The sequence below is a fragment of the Budorcas taxicolor genome, chromosome 1 (genome assembly GCF_023091745.1).
Source record: "Budorcas taxicolor isolate Tak-1 chromosome 1, Takin1.1, whole genome shotgun sequence".
Classification (NCBI taxonomy): Eukaryota; Metazoa; Chordata; class Mammalia; order Artiodactyla; family Bovidae; genus Budorcas; species Budorcas taxicolor.
This window is the reverse complement of record NC_068910.1, coordinates 45,638,862-45,664,088: the sequence shown is the minus strand read 5'-3', so window position 1 is coordinate 45,664,088 and position 25,227 is coordinate 45,638,862. Positions and strand designations below refer to the sequence as shown.

Genomic DNA, 25,227 nt, shown 5'->3' with positions numbered 1-25,227 from the left:
TCACCCAAAGGTGGGGGTGCAGAAGGGAGAGAAGGGCAGGGAGGAGGGACCTTGCATATCTCCTCCATGAAAGGCCACCCTTCTCTAGAGCTGCTCTGTCCAATACAGAAGCCATGCGGCTATTGAGCACTCAGTGTGAAGGGTTGAAAAGTACAGACCAGATTTTGGAGGGAAAAAGAAATGTAAAAATATTTCATTAATACTTTTGTATGACTCCTTGTTGAAATGCTAATATTTTAGGTACATCAGGACAAGTAAAATACAGTAGAAAAATGAATTTCACCAGTTTCTTTTTACTTTTAAAAACATGTCAGCTAGGAGGTGAAAAATTACACATGTGGCTTGCCTCATATGGCTATCAGATGACACTGTTCTAGACCCTGAATCCCACAGGGTAAGTGTTGAGGAAAACAAGCAAAGCAGAGTGGGAGGGTGGAGACCAATGTTTGCAAGATGCTACATGACTCACTGTAACCGGTATCTGTACTGTGTGAGATTTGTCATGGCGTGTATTATCCCCCAAACTGAGTTGCCCACAGATATTTCCCCTTCCTTGGACTTCCTGTGAGAGGCGAGTTATGCAGCATTTGCTGTGAGAGACGGTGTTTTCAAGAGAGAAGTATCAGCCTGTGAGGTGATCAGAAGGATGCCAAAGAGCAGGGAGGCCAAGCAGGACAGCAGAGAGGGATGGTCTGGGGCTTTAGAAGGGTGGGTGAGAGGAAGCAGAGACCCAGAGGAGCCCCCTCAGCCAGACTTCGGCCACCTGGACAGAGCTCACTCCACAGGCCGCAGGCGGTAGCGGAATCGCACCTCGTGGCTGGGCTGTGTGGTGCCAAAGCCCCAGCGCTGGGGGTCCACGGGTGGTACAGGTGTGTCAGGGTCCACCAACTCCAGGTCAAAGTTCATGACCATGAGCAGGATAAAGAGCTTCATCTCGTTGAGGGCCAAGAACCTCCCAGGGCAGATGGAGACACCTGAGCCCCACGGCATGGTATAGTGGCGGATCTTCTTGCCTGCCTTGTAGAAGTCTACTTTTCGGCTGCCGCTGGCGGTGAGGAAGCGATCGTACTTGAAGGCGGTGGGCTCAGGGTGGATGTCAGGGTCCATGTGCACTGAGAGATAAGGGAAGAGGGCCAGGATGTCTCCATTGCGGAGCAGGTACTCCTGCCCACTGGCCATCTGCAGGATCTGGTCATCGTTCACCACCCTGAGGAGGGTAGGCGAGGCCCTCAGCCGCAGCGTCTCTTCCATCACACTGTCCAGCACCGGCATGCGGTGCAGGGCACCGAACTTAAAGGACTGCTTAGCCTCCAGCCTGACCTCTCCCAGGAGCCGGGTGGCCTCCTCCCTCACAGCCCGCATGGCCTCTGGGTGCTTCAGGAGGAACAGGAGGGCCCAGAAGGAGGTCGGCCCTGTGTTACCCTGGGAGGCCCAGAGCATCATGAAGTTGAACTTGTCCTGCATGGCCGGGGAGACGCCCTGCTCCCTCAGAAACTGAAGCATGTAGGTGATCCAGTTGCTTACGCCGTACTTCTCCAGGTTGTGTTCCACCGAGAGTTCCTTATGGAAGAGACGCTGGAGCCGGCCCACTTCCAGCCACTCCCGGGGCCCCAGCAGGGAGTAAACAAACCTGGGGAACAGGCGGTCATACTTGCGAAACTCCAGGAATAGCTCCTCTGCCTGCAGCAGGTCCTGCTCCTTGTCCTTTGTGTAGCCAAACAAGCTCAGGTAGCCAGCCTTGAACAAGATGTTGTAGCAGAAGTGAAAGAGGCCATCCTCACGCCAGTGGTGGGTGTCCAGACTGGGGCCTGTGGGCCCCAGCATAACCAAGGACAGGGTGTCTAACATGACTTTGTTGAGCTCCTCCAAGCCTTCCCCCATGAGGTGCTTGGTGCTGGCTGAGTGTATCATCCTATAGTCTCCCTGCACAGAGCGGTATCCAAATACCTTTAGCACCAGTTTTTGCGCATACTCCACGAAGTCTAGCTTCCTCTGCGCATCCTTGAGGATGGGGCCAAAAGACAGAGGGTCCATGACAAAGGTGAAGTACTGGCCCCCTAGCTGTACTGTGAATATGTCCCCATGTTTGGCCTGCATGTGCCTCAGAAATTCGAACATATTCTTCCGGAAAGCCATAGCATGGCCCAGCCAGGGCACGGGGCCCTTATCCAGAGGGGGCTCCTTGGGTCTTCGTTGCTGGAGCAGCCCCCGCAGGCACAGGTATCCCACAATGGCCACTAGCAGGGCTCCCAGCACCGGACCCCAGAGCACCATGGCTGATCTCTTCCAGGTTGAGTCTGGATGTGCTGTTCTCTGGGTGCCAGAGGGTTTGGGAGGACACGGTGGGGATAGAAAGGTCTTCCCACCTGGACCTTGCCCTGTGGCTGCAAGTTGCCGTAAATAAGCCTGGCGAGACCGTACCCGAGAGCAAATCCTTCCCCTAGATTCTGTTAGGACCTAGTCATGTGAGAGCAGCAGGTGGGAGGGAGCAGGAAGAAGGCCAGAAGGAAGCCTCTTGCTGTGGTCACAGCCTCTGCACGAGCTTCAGACCTATGTTGCAACCTTTCCTGACACAGCTCCGGCATTTTCTCTACCAAGACTTCTTTGACCCAACCCTCACCCTTGTGACTTACTGACCACTCACTCCTTTATTTACTCTTGACTTCATATGTGCATTAATTTGCTAGTTCCTTCAACAGAGATGCACCAAGTACTTATTAAGTTTCACATCCACCTCCTCCTCATTCTTTAAAAGACCCACAGAATCTCCCAAACAGAGGCTCCTTCAAGCACAGGCTCAGACTTGAGTCTCTGAGTCTCTCACCAACTGGCTTGCACACTTCTCTACCAAGAAATACAGAGTGTGAGTCATGGATTTATGAAATGTCAGAGATGATAGGGACTTCAAACCAACTGCTTTACTTCACAAGAAGGATCTTGGTTCAGAGTGTAGCAGGGACTTTTTCTGACAGTGGCCCTGGCTTGGGTGAGGTGAGTTGACCATTTACTAGGGATCTTTAGTGACATGTCAGGCCAAGACCCTGTCAGCAGGCCCAAGAAGGAGAAAACTACTGTTGACTCTTAAGACTTCAGTTCAGCAGCCTAGCTCATTGTTGCAATATGTGAGGTTCAGACTGAATTCAACCAGTTGTGACAACCCTCAAGTTACTCTTTAACTTCTGAAATGACCTGCAAACAGGGACTTTGTCTCTTCAGACGATCATACGATTTGAGTGAGCTTCCGTGTGCAGCTCCTCCCAGCAGGGAGCTGAAAATATCCACACTCAGCATCCACGAAGTCCTCTCTGGTTGCTCAGGGCAACCACAGCAAGTACTCAGCTCCAACAACTCTTCCCATCCTTAGGATATGGTCAGAAAGGGAATTCCCTGGTGGCCCAGTGATTAGGACTCAATGATTTTACTGCTGTGGCCCGGGTTCAGTCTCTGGTCAAGGAACTAAGACCCCACAGGCTGAGGCTCTGCCAAAAAAAGAAAAAGGTCAGAAACTGTGGGTCAAGTCCAAAGAGCTGAACTTTGTCCCTTAGTATATTTTTGTATTTGGGGATTTTTTTTTTTTTTTTTTGTCGTACCATTTGACGTGTGGGATCTGTTTCCCTACCAGGGATTAAACCCATGCTGCTGTTTGGGAGCTTGGAGTCTTAACGACTGGACCAACAGATAAGTCCCTGTCCCTCAGTTTTTAATGGATGGCAGCCCCACCTTGCTTCTCAGCAGTAAAGAACCCACCCGGGTCAGGAAGATCCCTTGGAGAAGGAAATGCCAAGCCACTCCAGTTTTCTTGCCTGGAAAAATGCCATGGATAGTCCATGGGGTCACAAAAGAGTCAGACACCACTTAGCAACTATACAACAACCACCACCACTACCTTACATTCATTCTTTCCTTCATTTATTCATCCATTCACTCACACCCACTCATCCATTCATTTCTTCCTTTCTTAGAACAGCCCAATCTATTCATTCAACAGATACTTGCTATGCACTTAAACCAGAAATTTTGCTGCAACCCTGAGACTGACCTGGTCCCTGCCCTCTTGGAGTTTATGCCTTCCACCAAAGAAGCATATAATCACAATTGTGTTAAGTGCTACAAAGAAGGGCAGAACAGGAAGGAGGATGGGGAATCATGGAGGTTGCACTGATCAGGACGTCATTAGGGGATGACAGCAAGACCAGGTAAATGTGTGCTGTGTATAAGGATATAGGGGACATTCTTCTAAAGCAAGTGGCAGGGTCATCTCAAGAGGGCCAGTGTGGCCAGAGTGTTCAGAGCAGGAGGAGTCTCCAGCTCAGTGTGAATTTGAGCTCTGACCCATCACCATTGCACTGAACTCTTCTGATGCCAGCCACCTTTGTGTATGGGACCAGCTCAGCAGGGCTGCTAAAGGGTGGCCTGTCCCAGGGTATTGGCCCAGGTGCTTCCCTCCCAACCCTCTGGAGTGGCTGGGACCCAGCAGTCCAGAGTGTGCACCACAAGCCTATGGCGAGTCTCAGCCTTACACAGTCCGGCCGCAGATCCAGGGCAGGGTGGGGGTGGCATCACAATGGATTTGCAGGGCAGTCTGGGAGCCTTGGAGTACAGAATGAAGCAGGGCAAAGGCTAATAGAGTTTTGCCAAGAGAAAGCACTGGTCATAGCAAACACCCTCTTCCAAGAACACAAGAGAAGACTCTACACATGGACATTACCAGATGGTTAATACCAAAATCAGATTGATTATATTTTTTGGAGTCAAAGATGGAGAAGCTCTATACATAAGTCAGCAAAAACAAGACCAGGAGGTGACTGTGGCTCAAATGATGTACTCCTTAGTGCCAAATTCAGACTTAAACTGAAGAAAGTAGGGAAAACCACTGGACCATTCAGGTATGACCTAAATCAGATCCCTTACGATTATACAGTGGAAGTGACAAATAGATTCAAGGAATTAGATCTGATAGAGTGCCTGAAGAACTATGGACAGAGGTTTGTGACATTGTACAGGAGGCAGTGATCAAGACCATTGCCAAAAAAGAAATGCAAAAGGCAAAATGGTTGTTTGAGGAGGCCTTACAAATAGCTGAGAAGTGAAGTGAAAGGCAAAGGAGAAAAGGAAAGATATACCCATTTGAATGCAGAGTTCCAAAGCATAGCAAGGAGAGAAGAAAGCCTTCCTCAGTGATCAGTGCAAAGAAATAGAGGAAAACAATAGAGTGGGAAAGACTAGAGATCTCTTCAAGAAAATCAGAGATACCAAGGGAACATTTCATGCAAAGATGGGCTCGATAAAGGACAGAAATTGTATGGGCCTAACAGAAGCAGAAGATATTAAGAAGAGGTGGCAAGAAAACACAGAAGAACTATACAGAAAAGATCTTCATGACCCAGATAAGCATGATAATGTGATCAATCACCTAGAGCCAGACGTCCTGGAATGTGAAGTCAAGTGGGCCTTAGAAAGCATCACTATGAACAAAGCTAGTGGAGGTGATGGAATTCCAGTTGAGCTATTTCAAATCCTGAAAGATGATGCTGTGAAAGTGCTACACTCAGTATGTCAGCAAATTTGGAAAACTCAGCAGTGGGCACAGGACTGGAAAAGGTCAGTTTTCATTCTAATCCCTAAGAAAGGCAATGCCAAAGAATGCTCAGACTACTGCACAATTGCACTCAAACTCACACGCTAGCAAAGTAATGCTCAAAATTCTCCAAGCCAGGCTTCAACAGTATATGAACTGTGAACTTCCAGCTGTTCAAGCTGGATTTAGAAAAGGCAGAGGAATTAGAGACCAAATTGCCTACATCTGCTGGATCATCGAAAAAGCAAGAGAGTTCCAAAAAAAAAAAATCTACTTCTTTATTGACTATGCCAAAGCCTTTGACTGTGTAGATCACAATAAACTGTGGAAAATTCTGAAAGAGGTGGGAGTACCAGACCACCTGACCTGCCTCCTGAGAAATCTGTATGCAGATCAGGAAGGAACAGTTAGAACCAGACATGGAACAACAGACTGGTTCCAAATGGGCAAAGGAGTACATCAAGGCTGTATATTGTCACCCTGCTTATTTAACTTATATGCAGAGTACATCATGAGAAATGCTGGGCTGGATGAAGCACAAGCTGGAATCAAGATTGCTGAGAGAAATATCAATAACCTCAGATACTCAGCTGATACCACCCTTATGGCAGAAAATGAAGAAGAACTAAAGAGCCTCTTGATGAAAGTGAAAGCGGAGAGTGAAAAAGTTGGCTTAAAGTTCAACATTCAGAAAACAAAGATCATGGCATCTGGTCCCATCACTTCATGGCAAATAGATGGGCAAACAGTGGAAACAGTGACAGACTTTATTTTGGGGGGCTCCAAAATCACTGCAGATAGTGACTGCAGCCATGAAATTAAAAGATGCTTACTCCTTGGAAGAAAAGTTATCACCAACCTAGACAGCATATTAAAAAGCAGAGATATTACTTTTCCAACAAAGGTCCGTCTAGTCAAAGCATTGGTTGCTCCAGTATTCATGTATGGATGTGAGAATTGGGCTATAAAGAAAGCTGAGTGCCGCAGAATTGGTGCTTTTGAACTGTGGTGTTGAAGTAGACTCTTGAGAGTTCTTGGACAGCAAGGAGATCCAACCAGTCCATCCTAAAGGAAATCAGTCCTGAATATCCATTGGAAGGACTGATGCTGAAGCTGAGACTCCAATACTTTGGCCACCTGATGGGAAGAACTGACTCATTCGAAAAGACCCTGATCCTGGGAAAGACTGAGGGCAGGAGGAGAAGGGGAGAACAGAGGATGAGATGGTTGAATGGCATTACTGATTTAATTGACATGTGTTTGAGTAGACTCCAGGAGTTGCTGATGGACAGGGAAGCCTGGTTTATTGCAGTCCATGGGGTCGCAAAGAGTCGGATATGACTGAGCGACTTAACTAAACTGAACTGGGAGGATTGACGACCTGCAGAGGTGTCCTCCGCGCTCGCTGGAGGGACCTCGGCCCGGGCTGGAAGGCCGATGACGCATTTCCGCTGCCCCGCCCTGCGCCTAATAGCGACTTTAGGTCGGCGCTTTGGGGGTCCTCAGTCTGGAGGCACTCTATGGCAATAAATCTGGGAGCTTGGGTCTCTGTCTTGTTCATGGCCCTGTGCTGGTCATGCCTCTTGCCACCATGACCGTTTACATTTTTACCATTTGAGATTTTTACCGTTTTTATATTAGGAATTTACCATGAGCCAGGAATTAAGTGAACTGCTTGACATCTGTTATGCAGTCTAGTTGCCATGACCCACGTCATGGATCTCTAGAACCACCTTCTCATTCAGAGAATTGCCTAGAAGAACTCAGAGGACTTGGCCTATAGTTTTACTCATAACTGAAATTTGTTACAGTGGTGTATTAAAAAGGTACATAGCCAAATCATCAGGGGAAAAGACACACATGGAGTCTGCAAGAATCTATGTACAAGCTTCCTAATGCTTTCCTGAGAGAAGGATTTACAAGAGAAATTAGAAAATACCTTGAGATGAATGAAAATGAAAACCAAAGGTTACAGCATATAGTGAAATTAGTACTCAGATGAAAAATTACAGATGTAATTATATTTGGGCAATTATAGATAATTGTAGGGATCTCTTGGTAGCTCAGCTGGTTAGGAATCCACCTGTAATGAAGAAGACTCCAGTTCGATTCCTGGGTCGAGAAGATTCCCCTGGAGAAGGGATAGGCTTCCCACTCCAGTATTCTTGGACTTCCCTGGTGGCTCAGCTGGTAAAGAATCTGCCTGCAATGCGGGAGACCTGGGTTCGCTCCCTGGGTCAGGAAGATCTCCTGGAGAAGGGAAAGGCTGCCCATTCCAGTATTCTGGCCTGGAGAATTCCATGGACTATATAATTCATGAGGTCACAAAGAGTGATCAGGAATTTACAAGGTGATAATTCTAATGTGGTCTTGGCATGGCTCACATGTCAGATGGTGGTAGATGGTCTTGGGTGCTATACATTATATAAGAAAGGAACTTCTTAGCTAACTAGGGATGAGCTGTAGCATATAGTGTGAGAAGACGTGGGAAGGATTGGGGAAAAGGTGAAGTGATTGTTCCAGAGACTGAGTGTAATGATCCTATGGCTGTGGGAGGAGAGAAACAGTCCTGGTTTGTAAGACAAAAACACCCTAGACTGTGGGAAGTCAGGAGCAGAGGCAGAGATAATTAATCTAGCTTAGCTTTTGTCTGTAGGATATCTGGCCAATTTAACCCAGGCTTTTGCCGCTACCCTCAATTTGACTACTGGCCAGATCTTAGTTTAAAAGTTCTCAGAATCCTCCCAACAGCCAGACTCCAGGAAGGAACAGCTTCATCAAAAAACAGCAGAACAGAATTAACTTTCTAGACATTGACATAGTTCCCTTTAGCTTTATGTTACTGTTGGAGTCTCTTGTACATTTTCCCCAGATCACTGATTTTCTTAAATTCTCTAGCATGAATGATGATGGACAATTGTATTGCCCTGGATTTCTCACTGGCCAGTTTAGCTGAGGTATGTGCCATTGCCAGTTTTTCTTGCCCCATGTGGATTAATGACACATTTAGTTCTGGATGTGGAGCCTCACCATGGTCTTTCCTACAGTGAGCCTGGTTATACTACTGTGAATCACAATCACTGTCACTCTTGTCCAATGCTGCCTAAGACAAATGGAATATATTTGGCCCAATTCTCTTTCAGTACAATGAATTAGAGTATTTGGTGACCTACGTGGTGACATGCTTCTGAGAATTCTTTATGTGTTAGAAGTAAGGAGTTAGGAACTGCCCTGGTGGTCCAGTGGGTAAGTATCCATGCTTCCAATGCAGGGGGTGTGGGTTTGATCTCTGGTCAGGGAACTAAAATTGCACACGTTGCATGGCAAAAAGTTAAGAGGTAAAGTTGTAGGAGAATTGCCTCTACCATGGTGCTCTGGCAGTATCACTCATATCTATTGGATTGGCCAATATATAGGCCATGCAGGCAAAGCCTTGAACTATAGCTAATCTGAGTCTTGGCAGATTACCTTGTGATCCTTCCAGAACAAAAGAGGATCTTTACAAGCTTTTCAGGCCATCTTCCACTTCTGTCTCTGTCCCTGTGGGAGGCTGTTATGAGACAGTTTCTCACTGCCTCCCAGATAAGTAATGAGACTTTCTCTCCCACTCTTCTCTGGTTTAACTGCAGACTATAACACTGTAACTAATTTCCAATAGTCATGTACAGTTGTGAGAGCTGAACCATAAAGAAGGCAGAGCACTGAAGAATTGATGCTTTTGAACTGTGGTGCTGGGGAAGCCTCTTGAGAGTCCCTTGAATAGCAAGGATATCAATCCAGTCAATCCTAAAGGAAATCAACCCTGAAAACTCATTGAAAGTTCTGATGCTGAAGCTCCAATACTTTGGCCACCTGGTGTGAACAGCTGATTCATTGGAAAAGACCCTGATGCTGGGAAGGACTGAAGGTAGAGGGAGAAGACGGTGACAGAGGATGAGATGGTTGAATGAACATGAACTTGGGCAAACTCCGGGAGATGGTTGGGGACAGGGAGGCCCAGAGTGGTGCAATTCATAGGGGTCAGACATAACTTGCCGACTGAAAAACAACAATATAACACTGTTAAGCTGCAGCCTAAAATTGACTCCTCAGCAAGGTGTATCCCACAACCCATGTTGCAGTCATCCAGCCCCCTTTTGTCTTTGTGTCATTGTTTTTGGTGTGTGGGACAAGGACCTGGGGGATTGGGATGTTTGCCTACTCTTCCTTTTGCTGTTTTTGTAATTAATACATTATATGAATCTCAGAATGACAGATTATGTTTACTGGCCAAATCAATTAAGACTTGGCCTTGACCTTGCCTGCTGCCCTGTGTTTGACAGAAGAATAATAGAGTAAAACTACGGGATTAAATGTGATAGACTCTTCCTTGCCTCTTTAGTTTTCTAAAAAAAATATGAACCAAATACTGATCATAGCCATAGATACCTCTTTTCAGGTGGACCATAACTTGGTAAATCAGGTATTTGAGGGCTCCTTATTCTGAGCTACAGTGCCCACAATTGTTTGGTCACCAGTTCAGTTTTCTCCACTTGGTCCTGAGGAAAATCATGGGGTGAACATATATCAGATTGTTGTATGCTCACCCTTCACAGTGATCTTCCCCAAGTTAAGAGGCTTTGCTTCCTTCTCAGTACCTGCAGACTATCAGCTATTGTCCTTTTATGAGTTACTCCAGTATTCTCTTAGAAACAAACCAACCAACCAATAAACCTGGGAGTTCATATGAGGGCTTCTTTGTAACTTTCCATAGGTATGGCATCTGTAAGCTCCAGTACCTGAGGTACCTGAACCTGATTTTGAATTCCTGTGAAGCAGACATCTTCCTAATTTGTTCAACCTAGAGACTGAATATACAAATGGACAATGGCCAGACCATATAGAAAAATAGAACTTTGACTCTCAATCTGCAGCAACCTGTCCAGAAAACCAACACACTATTAGCAATAATCAATCCAAGAGGTCAAACTGCTGTCTGTAGCAATCAGTCCAGGAAGCCAAAGTAATCCCTGTAGTAATCATCCCTAAACAGCCAGAGTCTGAATAATGCCTCCCAACCAATCACATAACATGCTTTGCTTCTGCTGCTAAGTCGCTTCAGTCGTGTCCGACTCTGTGTGACCCCATAGACAGCAGCCCACCAGGCTCCGCCACCCCTGGGATTCTCCAGGCGAGAACACTGGAATGGGTTACCATTTCCTTCTCCAATGCATGAAAGTGAAAAGTGAAAGTGAAGTAGCTCAGTCGTGTCCGACTCTTCGTGACCCCATGGACTGCAGCCCACCAGTCTCCTCCGTCCATGGGATTGTCCAGGCAAGAGTACTGGAGTGGGATGCCATTGCCTTCTAGTAAGGCATTATACTTAGACTCTTTAATCAGCACATACTTGAAGCCTTCCTTTTTCCCTGCTCTCAAACTTTCCACTTCTCTGCCAAATGCAAGTATGGTGGCTGATCTTTGAATAAATAGACGTTGCTTGTTCTCATCTCTGAGGTTTTCCTTTATTTCCACAACTTTCTTTAAAAGCTTAGCTTCCTGGCATACTCTGTGACTGTAGGTAAGTCGTTTCCTCTTTTTGGGCCTTACTTTGTTGTATGCTCACCCTTCACAGTGATCTTCCCCAAGTTAAGAGGCTTACTTTTCCTCTTTTTGGGCCTTACTTGGGCCAACTGAAAAACTGGTTCAACAGTTAATCATCCTTTTATTCATCCTGGCCAGACATTCTATGGCACTTGAAGAAATTGGGTCCTAAGAAGTGCTAGATTTGGGGCAGATACTGGAGACACAAAGGTGAGCATATCCAGGACACAGTAGGATATGTGAACAGGCCTAATCAAGGGAAGTGTGGGCTATCTTGTATCAGCATCTATCCTGCAAAGGTGCAACGAGGTGGAGAAGTGGGAAGGAAAGGGCCAGGGAAGAATTCTACAGCATCAGTGTCTCTGGGAGAGCTGGGCCCCTCTCCTCTCCTACTGCCTACGGCGGAGGACCACAGAGTCGTGGAGCCCTCCACAGTCCTAGAGAAGCTGGCAGGAGTGTGCCGGACTCCACTTCTCGCGAGCAGAGATCTGGCCAACACAGAACGTGGAGAGCTGCGCATGGGGCTGGCGGGGGCGTGAGGCCTGCATCTTCCCAGGTCCGCTCCCTGGCCGATGGCTGGTATGTCAGTCTCGAGCGGTTCTGGAGCCTTCCTCCCAGACACCCGGCCGCCCCCGGTCTGACTCGGGGAGCGGCCGGTGGCCCTGGGAACTGGGACCCGTTTCAGCCCAGCACTCAACCTGCTGCCGGGACAGCCCACGTTGTCAAAGGTGAGCCGATGCCAGGAAGCTGGCTGTAGACCCAGATGAGGGGCGGAAAGCAGGCAGTGCAGTGACGGAGAAATTGGGATACAGTCCTGAGTGGAGGGACCCGAGGAACAGGCAGGGGCAGAGTGGATCCATCATCCCCCAGGCTTGTGGCGGCAGGGGAAGCAGGTACACAGGCCTGAACCAGTGCTGGTTTAGAGGTGTCCACAGACCGCTGTGTGCAGTGATGAACGGCCAGAACTTCCACGACTGGTTTTACAGAGCTGGTTTTGTTTGAGGTAGGTCTTGAGATGAATGGGGCTTCCCTGGTGGCTCAGATGATAAAGAATCTGCCTGCAGTGCAGAAAACCTGGGTTTGATCCCTGGGTTGGGAAGATCCCCTGGAGAAGGGAATGACTGCCTGCCCACTCCAATATTCTTGCCTGGAGAATCCCCATGGACTGAGGAGCCTGACCGGCTACAGTCCAGAGGGTCACAAAGAATCGGACACGGCTAAGCCACTAACACTTTGACTTAACACTTAGATGAACAGGAGGGAGGATCTGGATCTTCAGGCAGGGTTGGGGGCTGGGGGCTGCAGGTCTAAGGGCACAGAGCTGGACAAGGAAAAAGTCTGGGTTCAGAACCAAATGGTGACAGGATCCGGCCTGAGGGTGGTCATGCAGGAAAGGACCCTTGGGAAGTCAGCTGGGTCCCTGAACGGTGACTGGAATTGTCTACACAGCAGAGGACTTGGACTTTTTTGGGTAGGCAAAGGTAAGCCAGCCGAAGTCTTTGAGTGTGTTAGGGAGTATATCAGGTGGGAATGTGCAGGGAGTAGTCACAGCTGGGCTCTGTCCTTTTGAGTCAAGCCTCTCCAGCAGCCTGATTGTCTGAGGTGTCCCTAGCTGCTTCTTGGGCTGCTGGAAGTGACTGGGAGGGAGGGAAGAGTGAGAGTCCCTCACGGGGCAGAGGACTGGCAGGAGTGAGGGTGGCAGGCAGTGTGTATGGCAGGGGAGAGCAGAGAGCCAGGCGGGCCTGAGTTCTGTCTCAGAACTCTGTAATCTGGGGAGAGTTAACCTCTGAGCCTCAGGTTCTCTTCCATAAAATGGATCTGTTACCCTCCTCAAAGGCCGTGAGACATACTCAAAGTAGTATTTGTATAGTTCTTGGCACAGGCTCGATCAGTCGTTGTTGCTCTTGTTATCAAAGGTGGTGACGTCTGAAGGAACAGGACACGTGGTGGAGAAAGGATGGCTCCCAGAGCTCATGTGGGGATGAAAAGGGAAAACTTACAGAGGCTCATGAAGAAGAGGAGAGAATGTTTGCCAAAGTGAAAATGAAGAGACGTGAGAAGATTGGTGGCTGATCACTTGTATCTTTATAAGTAGGGGGCAAAAATCTGCTGAGAGTTTCCTTCAACATTCAGAATCCAGAAACTCAGTGGGCATCCCTTCCAGTACCTCTTAGTGCCTTGTCTACCCTGACTCCAGGCCCATGTCCTCAGACTGTCCTATGGCATATAAACATGTCGTTTCAGGAGTCAGTGACCCTTGAGGACATGGTCATCTACTTCTCTGAGAATGAATGGACCACTGGCTTCTATTCAGAGGGCCCTGTACAGGGAGGTGATGCTGGAGAATTATGGGCTGTGGCTTTCCTGGGTAAGGATCTTTCCCTTTGGACTCTGCCTTTACCCTTTTGGATTTCTTGGCTCCTTCTTCCTCAAAAGCTCAGTAGTCTTTGGTAACTAACCCTCAGCTGAGTGGTACCTTCAGGCTCCTGGACTCTTAATGACACAACCTTAGTGGTAGCTGTGAAGCAGGAAGTCCTGGCATCCATCTGGGTCTCATATAGGACATCCCTACACCCGGCTAAGAGCTTCTGACCTTCTAATCCATGTGCTGTGGGTACAACAGATGGAGAGACGGTTCCTGGTGCCCCTCTGAGTCCTCAGTTCCCTGCACCTCAGTTTGGGAGACGCAGCCCAATAGCAAGCATCCTCATGCAGACATCTGAACTCGAGAGCTCTAGAGAGGTAGGGCCCAGTTTCTCAATGAGGGAAGTCATCTCTTTGCTCACTCACGCTGTTGTCGAGCATCCCTTCCTCTCTGCTTCCTGACCTTCAGGAGTCTCCAGGCCCCTCTCACCTGAGTACCTGTGCCCCTTTCCCTGGATTTTCTTTTCTTGTTCCCCCTAGTAATTTCCCTTCTTTCCCCTCCCACCCCTGAAGATAGGCCTGGGAGGAGCCCTGGGGTTGCTCTGTGTCACCCTGCTTACCTGCCTGTCCCGATTCCTTCCTGATGGGCAGCGTGTCCATTTCCTACACCGGCTCTGATCTTCCAGCTGGAGTGAGGGGGAACACCCTGGAGCTTGGCTCCTCGGGAAGGTCTGAATGGAGAAAGCCCGAGGGGCATCTTCCTAGGTGAGTGAGGACACGTGCCAGTCATCTGAGCAGTTCACTTGTCTTGATCTTTAAGTTGTCCTGGGTATGTGTTCTCTTAACTTACTGCTGTAGACACCGGTGGGATTCCTTGTTTTCCTCTGTGTTCCTATGGTTTTCCGTCATCTTGAGTCCTTGCTTCATTCATCCTGGCTCCTCTCTGTGCCATCTGCATGCATCTGACCACCATTTATCTTTACTCCCTGACTACTTTTCTGTTTGCTTTCTGATCTGAGGTGCCCCACCCCCTTTTTTTAACTATCCTGGCCTGCTTATAATCTTCCAGCTGAAGATTCTGACTGTCCTTTGAGGGTAGCATGGCCATTTTTATCATTAGAAATCAAGCAGTCTAAATAACCCTAAGCCAGATAGTTCCTGTTCCTCAGGGATTTCTGGCAGGAAAGCCCTGGCATTTGTCTAGGCCCAACACAGGGCTTCCCTGCTCCTGATTTCCTACTAAGAACTATGTCCTTTTATTGCCTCCGTAGGCCCGCTTCATCTTCTTTCCACAGAAGCTGTTCCGTGGACACAGTGTGACTTGAGCTGTGCTCTCCAATTTCGCATTCTCACAGTTCCTTGCTGTGTCTGGAAGTCTTTCCATGTTAGGAGACCCTTGATTGCAAGTAATAGCCCAGTTCAAACTGGGTTAAATAATAAAGAGGAATTTATTGTTCTGTGTGATTGGGAAGTCCATAGATTTTGATCAGAATTTCAGTCTCTGCCCCTCTGTCTCCTCATATGTTAGTTTCTCTCCAGTCTGGCTCCTCTCAGGGCTGTAAGGTGATTGGTAGTGTAACCAGGACTGTGCTTCTTCGCACCCAGGGGGAGGAACAGTTGCAGGCCTTCCTTAGGCTCTAACCCTGGTGGGTCACAGTCCACGTGTTGCTTGCTCTACTCACCATCTTAAGTCTTATGCCGGCTCTAAATTGGTCCCGTAGCCAGGGGGATGCTGTGCACTGATTGACTTGGCCTGGATTGCTGGTCCCTGAATGGGTCTCTCATGTAGTGAGTCAGATGGGAGAGCCTGCTTGGCTTATCTCAGTGGGCGCCTATGCCAGAAGCTGGAGTTGGGATTGCTCCCACCCAAAGGGCCTGGCTGCTCCCTAGTCGGGGAGGGGGAGGAGAATGGATGTAGGCAGGGAACCGCAGTGTCCTCTAGATTCTCTCAGGATCTCAGTACCTGCTCTCGCCACCACTCAAGGGAATTTCCCATCTCTGCTTCAGACAGAAAGCTAACAGCGAGGTTATTCCTTGAGCAAAACCTGAACTCCCTGACCTGCAGCAGGCCTTCTTGGAGCTCATGTTCCTACTTAGTTTCCCTTGGAAATTGTAGAATTGGTCTACAGTTCTACAGGCTTGGATGGGAGTTACAAAGAGACAGAGCTTAACTAATTCTGAAGAATTTATTAGAGCGGACCTTTGTAAATATGTGCTTTACATATTTTTATCATTAGAGTTTTATCCTTAGGTGTTTATCATTAGAGTTAGAAGTGACTTCTGGAAACGGCTGAGTGAGGCTATGAGGACATTTTTATGGATGCCATAGAAAGACTCATTGTTGACCCTTATAAAAAGAGAAGGCTATGATGGATAGGAAGGAAGGGAAGTAAGAGATGGTGATTTCCCAACACAGCCTCAGGAGCAGCTCTTTGAAATTCTATCCTATCAGGATACTTTTCTATATGAATTGGCTTTCAGCTCCTAGGGGCAGGTGCAGAGACCTTAGTCTTGCCTATTTCTTCTTGACATTTTAAAATGAGTGACAAGTTTTTGTATTTTGGTGAACTGATGGAATCCCAACTTCCCTGAACCTCTCTCTCCTGTCCTTTATATTCTTATTACTCTCAAGTTTCAGGTCATCTGTGTTACCAGTCTTTCCCCAACCTTCATTCTCCCCTCCTGCTTAGACACAGGGGTGGCACTTGAGAAAAATGGACCTATTAATACTGCTTGATGACTTTAGTTGCTCTGTCATGGGTACTGATGACATTTGCAGCCCTGTTTTCTTCTTTCAGAGGGGGTGTTGAAGAGTGAGAAAGAACATTTTATCCTGAAGGAGGACATTCACGAGCAGGCACAGGACCACATGTTGCTATTGAGTGGACCCCAGTTCTGTAGCTTCTAGGAATTCTGGTTTGGAAAAACGTGTGAAGAGGAGGAAAGCACTGTTGGGAGATGGCCTGACTGCCCTAAATAGGGCAAGTGTGGAGAACACTACACGTGACATCACAGCAGTGATTGTCAAAGATGAGATGATCTTAGTAGAAGAGCGTTCAGAGGATGCCGATGTTAACACCCACCTTGTACATCAGAAAAGCCTAAGTGAAGAGGCATTCTATATACGTGAAGAATGTGGCAAGTGTTTGGATCAAAAGGAAGACTTTGATCAACATCAGAGAGTTCATAATGGACAGAAGGTCTATGGATGTAAGGAATATGGGAAGAATTTCAGTTTTAGATCACATTGCATTGTATATCAGAGGACTCACACTGGGATGAAACCATGCCTATGTCAAGAATGTGCTAAAGCCTTTGGTTGGAAGTCAAACCTGATTCAACACCGAAGAATTCACACAAGAGAGAAACCCTTTGAATGTAAGAAATGTGGGAAGGGCTTTATTCAGAACACAAGCCATACACAGTGTCAGGTATACGGCTTCACACCAGGGAGAAGCCATGTACCTGTAAGAGATGTGGGGATAGTTTTACTTGGAACCCAGTCCTTCTTCCACTTCAGAGAATTCACACTAGGGAGAAACTTTATGAATGTAAGGGCTTTGAGAAAGGCTTCATGTGGAACTCGGGTCTTGCTCAGCACCCATGGGTCCACATTGGAGACAAGCCTCATGAATGTATTAACTGTGGGGAAAGCTTTATTTGCAAGGCACATATCACTTGTTATCAGAGAATCCATACTAGGGAAAGAACCTAGACATGTAACTACTGTGGGAAAGCCTTCAGTTAGAATTCTATTTTGATTACGTATCAGAGGGGCCATGCTGGAGAGAAACCGTATAACCGTCAGACTTCTCACCTTCTTGAACAGTAGAGAATGTGTAATGGTGATATTTGTTTATAATTCTTATGCTGCAGGAACCCCAACCACAAGATGAAATGATGGCCCACAGTTTGCTGGACTGCAACGACCAGTATTATCTCACCATTTCTGAGTGAATACCCTGTACTCCAGCAAGACTGGTCTCCCTGTTCAGCCATATTCATACTAGGCAACGTTTAGTTGAGCACCTACTCTGTGTCAGGTACTGTGCTAACTGTTTTACACACATTCCTTACTTTTTTTTTAATCCTGTAATGTAGGTATTCTTATCCTCATTTTATAAATGAGAAATATGAAAGAGGTTATAATACTCAAGTCCAGTCAGCTAGTAAACTTTAGAGTTGAGATTGGAACCAGGCCCAGTTGACTCTAAATCTACTATTCTTTGTGCACATTTCTAGTCTTGCCTGTTTTTTACTTCTCAAGTTTCCCTGGGCTAAAAGGCTCCCTTCCTTATCTAAGACCCAGCTCCTTCCATCGAACAGACCTCTTTTCCTCTTCTAATGGTAGTCAGTGCCCCCCAAGTTGGTATTTAATTATGTGCTGTCTTATATTTTTCTAATAGCTTCATGCTTGTTAGTCTAGCTATAAACGGCTCTCTGGAGCATGGCATTTCTTTCTGTTTTTCAAATTTTGAAGCATATTTACTTTTGACTAGATATAACATGCTCATGATAAAAAAAAAAAAATTGAAATGGTTCAAATGTTCCTTGTCATTCCTGTCTCTCAGTCCTCCTCAGAGACAATACGTTATTTCTGTGCCTTTCTGGGTACACACACACAAAGTATTTATTAATACTGCTTTCTATAAGTCTACCCCACTTAAAACTGTATTTGATATGAGGATATTGCTGTTATATTGCCAACTCCAGGACCTTCTCTTCCTCAGAAGTTGTGAGCCTCCTTGAGGCCACTGAGGTGACTTAAGGAAAGCAGTGGGGATGGTCAGGGTCCTGCAGTCTTGGGAGACCTGATTGCCCTTGTGTTATGAGAGAGTACTCTGGGACTGGGAAAATGTAAATAAAGTGGAATTTTTTTTTCATAAAAATTTGTACAGTTGCAACCCCTGTCACTGCACCACTCTCCTAATTCTCTCCTCGTCTGTCCCCTTCTCATTGCCATCATACCCACATCCTGAAGTCAGCTGTGGGGCCATCGAAAGGAGGGAGAAATGGTCACTCTCTGATGAGGGTTCGCACTCTGTTGGGTATCCTCAGTCAGCCAGCAGTGGAAATATAATCAAGTATCTTGGCATCAGGGTCACAAATGCCCTGCAGAGGTCCCAGGATCAAAGACGAATGCTAGGAATGCTTAGATTCTCTGCAGCAAGTAAGAGGTCAGTGAAGGATTCCAAAATTAACTGTGCTTGATATCAAGTCTATAAGGTAAGACAATATTTTTAAAAGATGTTAAAATATTAACTGTGAAGAAATACAGGATATTAATGAATGGCATGAACCATCTTAAAAGATCAGATAACCAAAGGCTCGATTCAGAGAAGCAGAATGCTGGCCAACACCGATGAAACATCCATTCCAGATTCTCCACCTTTAGAGCCATTCTCCAGACTGCAGTTTGCTCCACTGCTATTTAGAATCCCACTTTTATAAACTCTCAACCAGTGAAAAGAATTTGTTAAAGGAGCAAGGAAGAGAAGCCAGAGGCCTCCTTGGACGAGACTTCTGCTTTCTGAAAAGCACAAACACACTGATAACTCCAGAACTTGGCCTAACATTGTCCAGCTAGAGAACCTCTAATACGCAGTAAACATTTTGTACTACACAGAACCAGAAAATGGAAATGAGTAATGTGAACAAGTGTTTTGGGCAAGTTGTTTATTAAGCACATATTACCAAGCAACTGCCTGTATGCAAACCACCATGTGAGGTGCTGCCAAGGACTGAGAAGTCAGACCTGCACCCTGCCTTCCTGGAATATTAACCTAGTGAGGATTAAAGGGACCAACCGAGAAAAATCAAGTGAACCAAATCATTAAAGGTTGCCAAGTGCTGTGAAGAGAATGAACAAGATCAGAAAGGGGAGGCCCTCTTTCTAAAGATGCTCACAGAAGGCCTGTCCTAAGAGTAGTATCAATGCTAAGACTTGAAGGATGAGAAAGAACCTCTTATATCAAGAACAGGAAGAATGGATAGAGGGAAGAGCTGTGCAGACTACCTGATGTGTGAAGAGTTTGGCATATTCAAGAAGACAAGGTTTTAGCAAAATGATCAGGGCATGTGTGGCACCAGTTGGGATTGTAGAGATCGATGGGCCAGGTCATTCAATTTCATCCTAAGTGAGAAGAGGTGACTGAAGGGTTTTCAATGGAGAAATGACATGTTTGATTCCTATTATAAGATGAAGGTGAACTTCTGGCTACTGAGAGAAAATGGGTTCTACGGGGACCAAAGTGGAAGTAGAGAGCATGTTGGAAACTGCCAGCAGCCCAAGTTGGAGATGATGGTGGCTTGGAGAGGGTGGTGATAATGGAAATGAAAGTGGATTGAAGATATATTTTGGGAAGAAAATCAGTGAACTGCTAATGGATTAGATGCAAGGATAATGGACAGGGAGGAGTCAGGGGGTAGCTTCCTGGCTTGAATAGCTGAGTTAGTGGTGCCATTTACTGGAATGAGAATAGGTCTGGAATGGAAAAATCTAAAAGTCTATTTAATATTAACATTTGCACTATGTGTGAGATGTGCAATTAGAAATTTCAAGTAGATGGTTTTATATACAGACTGAAGCTCTGGATGGTCATGCCTCAGTTCAGTTTAGTCACTCAGTCATGTCTGACCGCATGGACTGCAGCACGCCAGGCCTCCCTGTCCATCACCAACTCCTGGAGTGTACTCAAACTCATGTCCATTGAGTTGGTGATGCCATCCAACCATCTCATCCTCTGTCGTCCCCTTCTCCTCCCACCTTCAATCTTTTCCAACAACAGGGTCTTTTCCAGTGAGTCAACTCTTTGCATGAGGTGGCCAAAGTATTGGAGTTTCAGCTTCAGCATCAGTCCTTCCAATGAATATTCAGGGCTGATTTCCTTTAGGATGGACTGGTTTGATCTCCGTGCAGTCCAAGTGATTCTCAAGAGTCTTCTCCAACACCACAGTTTAAAAGCATCAATTCTTTGGTGCTCAGCTTTCTTCATAGTCTAACTGTCACATCCATGCATGACTACTGGAAAAACCAAAGCTTTGACTAGATGGACCTTTGTTGACAAAGTAATATCTCTGCTTTTTAATATGTTGTCTAGGTTGGTCATAGCTTTTCTTCCAAGGAGTAAGCGTCTTTTAATTTCATGGCTGCAGTCACCAACTGCAGTGATTTTAGAGCCCTCCAAAATAAGGGCTGTCACTGTTTCCACTGTTTCCCCATCTATTTGCCATGAAGTGATGGTCATACCTGGAGCTGTACATTTGGGAGTGGTCAAAGGAGCAGAAGGTATTTAAAGCTATGGGAAGAAATAATGAAATCTAGAGCTGCACTATTTAATACTGTAGCCACTAGCTACATATAGGTATTAAATTAAAAATTTAGGTCCTTAGGCACAACAGCCAGATTTCCAGCACACAGTAACTGTATGTGGCAGTTGGCTACCTTATTAAATGGTATAGGTGTAGAACATTTTCGTTATTGCAGAAAGGTCTGTTGGACGGTACTGCCCCCAGAGAGAGTACAGCAAAATATGAGGACCCAGGATGAAGTCTTAAGGAATAAGACTCAATATTTAGGGAATCAGACAGGTGGAAGCACCAGGAATAAATGCTAAGAAAGAGCAATCAGGGACTTCCCTGATGGTCCAGTGGCTACGACTCTGTGCTACCAATGCAGGGGACCCAGGTTCAATCCCTGGCCAGGGAACTAGATCCCACATGCTGCAACTAAGAGTTTGCATGCTGCAATGGACCTCCAAACAAATAAGTATTTAAAAGAAAAGAGCACTTAGTGAGCAATTGGCAACATTACCTGTGGATACTTTATGCAAGCAACAGCTGTAATAAGGTTGACTTTCCAACTAGGACTACAGAGATTGTTAAAATCCTAAATATTCAAAAGCTCCCAGAGTGAAGTTGATACATATTGTTAGATGAGGTCAGTACCTCAAGCTGGAGGAGAGAGAGGATGAATAGGAATAAGAACCCATGGAAATGGAACAGTTGGGACTTCCAGAAGAGCATCATGGAAGTGGATGAACAACCCTAGAAACTGAAAGATGGAAATATATGTAGCAGAGCGATGGAATGACAAGACAGATTTTAGAAGCGTCACCATGAGAGAATGAGCAAAACATGGCAAAAGATAGGTGTTCCAGGAGGATTAAGAAATAGCACGTGGAGCTAGATGGCCCCTACCAAGAGAATTCCTAACTGGTCTTTTCCTTACCCGAGGCCCAGAGACAAGCTCTTGGAAACCCTGAGCTGATAGTTTCCATAGTCTGCGATGAAGGATTTGTAACATGGAAGACCTTTCAATTTGTAGTGACAATGCACACATCTCAAAGTCAGAAGTGGGATAAAATTAATACGATTGTGCCTTGGTGTCCATGGGGGATTGATTCCAGGACACCTCCCACCAAGAGACACAAAAATCCACACATGTTCAAGTCCCTTATATACAATGTCATGGGGGACTTCCCTGGAGGTCCAGTGATTAGGAGTCCCACTGCAGGGGGCACAGGTTTGATCCCTAGTCAGGAAACTAAGATCCCACAAGCCAAGTAGCATGGCTGATAAAGTAAAGGAAAATACCATGGTTTTGCATATAATTTATATGCTGCAAACTCAAGTTTTGTTTGGGGAAAGTTGTAAATTTTTTTTTTTTTTTTTTTGATCCACCATTGGTTGAATCCACAGATATAAGACTGTACTCAGTTCTTAAATTTTGGAGAAATAGAAAGGGTTTATCTTTAAAAATTGATGATAATTTCTAATAAATTGCAATTAGCAAATATTAAAAACAGTCATTGATTATGGTACAATTTTGTCTTCAAAAATATCAAAACTAGGACTGGAAAGTGAGGAAATGGAGAAATAGTGAATAGATTTTTTGTTTTTTTCACACAGTGAAAATTAGCTGGCCTGCCAGGAGTCTCTTGGCAGAATGAATAATTAAATCCCTCCTGTTTTGCCACTCAGAGCCAGTTACAAAGATGCCTGTGTGAGAAGCTGCTCAGTTGCAAATGTTCGTGTGTTCTCAGTCCTGTCTTTGCAACCCCTGGACTGTGGCTCTCCAGGCTCCTCTTCCGTGGAATTTTCCAGGCAAGAACACTGGAGTGGGTTGCCTATTCCTGCTCCGGGGGACCTTCCCGACGCAGGGATCGAATCCGTGTCTCTTGTGTCTCCTGCATTTGCAGGTGTATTCTTTACCACTGAGCCAACCGGGAAGCCCAAGTGTAAATCAGTATCTGCTATTCTGAGCACGTCTCGTGGTTTCGCAGCCAGGGTTCTGTAACATTCACCTTTTATTGGGCTCCCAGCATCCTTTCCCCTTTACTCTGGAAACAGTAACCCAAATGTTTTTTGGGAAAGTATCCTTTCTCATCCTCTCGGCTCAGCTCTGTCTCCACCTTCAGCTTTACCAGTGGGTCCTGTTGAGCTTAAGTCCATCCACCTGCCTATCCCCTTGGCTACAGAGCCAGTGAGATCTGAAGAGATATTTACTGGGCTTTCTGAAAGAGAGAGGCTTTTCTTTTTGAGAACAACCACTGGAGATGTTCTCTATCCTCCTTTGTAGGATATGTAGGAAGAAGGTACGAGGCCTGGAATTGTATCCACAGCTTTTCTGTTGGGGTGGGGGAAGTCTGGGCTTCCTGGGTCCAGCATATGGATCATGAGGATGAGGCTAATACTAAGAATACAGTGGTGAAATAGACCCTGGGTCCCTGGTGACATCAGTTGAGCCACTAGCCCAAGCTTACCTGACACAGACCTACCTCTCAGCTTATTAGTCACGTGAGCCCATAAACATCTTTAGTTAAAGTACGCAGATTTGGGTTTTCTATCATTTGAAAATTGATCAGAGTGATCCTGGCTTATATTTGAAGGCACTATTTCCTTGGACAGCACCTTAATATCACATTTTCTCTTAGTTGCCACACAAGCTCCTCCTTTGTATTCCATCTCAGTTGCTTGGAGGTTGAGTGTCAAAATAGGTGCCTTTCACACCACAACCTTAATTTCATGAATCCCACGGGAATGATGTTTGTCATATCATAACATACCTTCCAAATTTGATGAAAATCAGCTCTCAATCCCAGATTCTCCAATGGATAACTTCCTCTCTCTTTGAGGTAACTTCCAGGCTCCCCTACCCTACCCATGTGAATATGGGGCTTCCCATATCACCTGTGTTTTAAAGTCAGATCATGTGGACTGCCTAGGTGTTTTTCCTGTCTGCTAGTGACTTTGTCTTATTTATTTACTTTTATGTATTTATTTGTCTGCAGTAGGTCTTCATTGCGGCTCTTGGGCTCAGTAGTTGTGGTATGTGGGATATCGGTTCCCTGACCCAGGATCGAACGCAGGGCCCCTGCATTGGGAGCACAGAGTCTTATCCACTCGACCACCAGGGAAGTCCTTAGAGACTTTGTTTTATTGGACATCGTTCCAACTGGTGTGATTGTGTGTTATTGGAACTGTGTGTCCGATAGCTCCCCTAGGAGTAGCAACTGATTTCTCCACCTGTCAAACTTCTGAACTGAAAAACCACAGTTGCCATTCTGTATACAGAGGACATTTTGGAGCATACCATGTCCTGGCCTACATCAGGAGGGCCTCACTGAAACTTGGGGTGCTGTATCTTGAATTAATATTTTTTTCTGCAGATGTGGCCAGAAGTTAGGTTAACAGATCTTCTGCTAGCTCTGGTTTTAGACTTTAAACTCCATCCTGTTCTTTCTAGTGGTTGTGACCAGTATCCCAACTCTGGAAAAACTGAGGCAGGCAGTGTTCTCCAGGCCCTCTCCAGCATTTATTGCTAGTAGACATGGGGTCGCAAAGAGTCGGACACAACTGAGCAGCTGAACTGAACTGAACTGAGATGGTCTAAGGATGGCCATTGTGACTGGTGAGATATGACATCTCTTGCTGTCTCTCATTTTTTTCAAAAAATACATTTATTTAGTTGAGTTATTATGTGTTTATTTAGTCACTTGACTCCTTTAGGCAGTGCTGGGTGTGTTTTGCTGCCCGGGTTTCTCTCTAGTAGTGGCAAGCTGCGGCTCCTCTGTGCTGGGTGGTGGGCAGGTGTTCGTTGTGGTGGCCTCTCTTGGGGAGCCCTGGCTGTAGGGTGCGGGACGGGACTAGTCGTGGGTCTGAGGTTTGTTGATCCCTGGCATATGGCATCTCCCTGTATGAGGAATCGATAGTTTCCCCTGCGTGGCAGGTGGATTGTCCAGCAGTCAGCCACCCAGTAAGCCCTCAGTGGTATCCTGACGATTAGCGTGTTTGAAACTGTTTTCTCGTGTTTGTATATTTCACTAAACCCTGTGAGTCAGTTTACCTGTTGCAATGGACTTCAGGCAAGTCTGCGGCTTGTGAGTTCTGTTCGGTTACCCACCCACAGAGATGTCTTGAGGGCAGGTGTCATTGACAGAATATTCAGTGCCCCTCAGCACTGGATCTCAGGTTGCAGTTTCGCAGAATGTCCACAAGCGGCAGCACATTGCCTGCCCACCTCGGCTTGCTCGGGCAACCACAGCCTTAGAGAAAGGTGATTAGAGTGCTGCAAAGAGTATAATCAATCTGATTTCGGTGTTGACCATCTGGTGATGTCCATGTGTAGTCTTCTCTTGTGTTGTTGGAAGAGGGTGTTTGCTATGACCAGTGCATTTTCTTGGCGAAACTCTATTAGTCTCTGC

The 25,227-nt window shown here is 46.3% G+C and overlaps 1 protein-coding gene and 1 non-coding gene across 2 annotated transcripts; one reads left to right on the top strand and one right to left on the bottom strand.

The window, feature by feature from the left end:
* Nucleotides 1-774: 774 nt before the first annotated feature.
* On the bottom strand, nt 775-2,274 carry LOC128048202 (5-beta-cholestane-3-alpha,7-alpha-diol 12-alpha-hydroxylase). The gene has a single exon (XM_052640605.1). The coding sequence runs from the start codon at nt 2,272-2,274 to the stop codon at nt 775-777; it is 1,500 nt and encodes a 499-aa protein (XP_052496565.1).
* An 18,883-nt stretch (nt 2,275-21,157) lies between these two features.
* Nucleotides 21,158-21,230, top strand: TRNAG-ACC (transfer RNA glycine (anticodon ACC)). The gene has a single exon. It is a non-coding gene; the product is annotated as a tRNA-Gly (tRNA).
* Nucleotides 21,231-25,227: the final 3,997 nt, after the last annotated feature.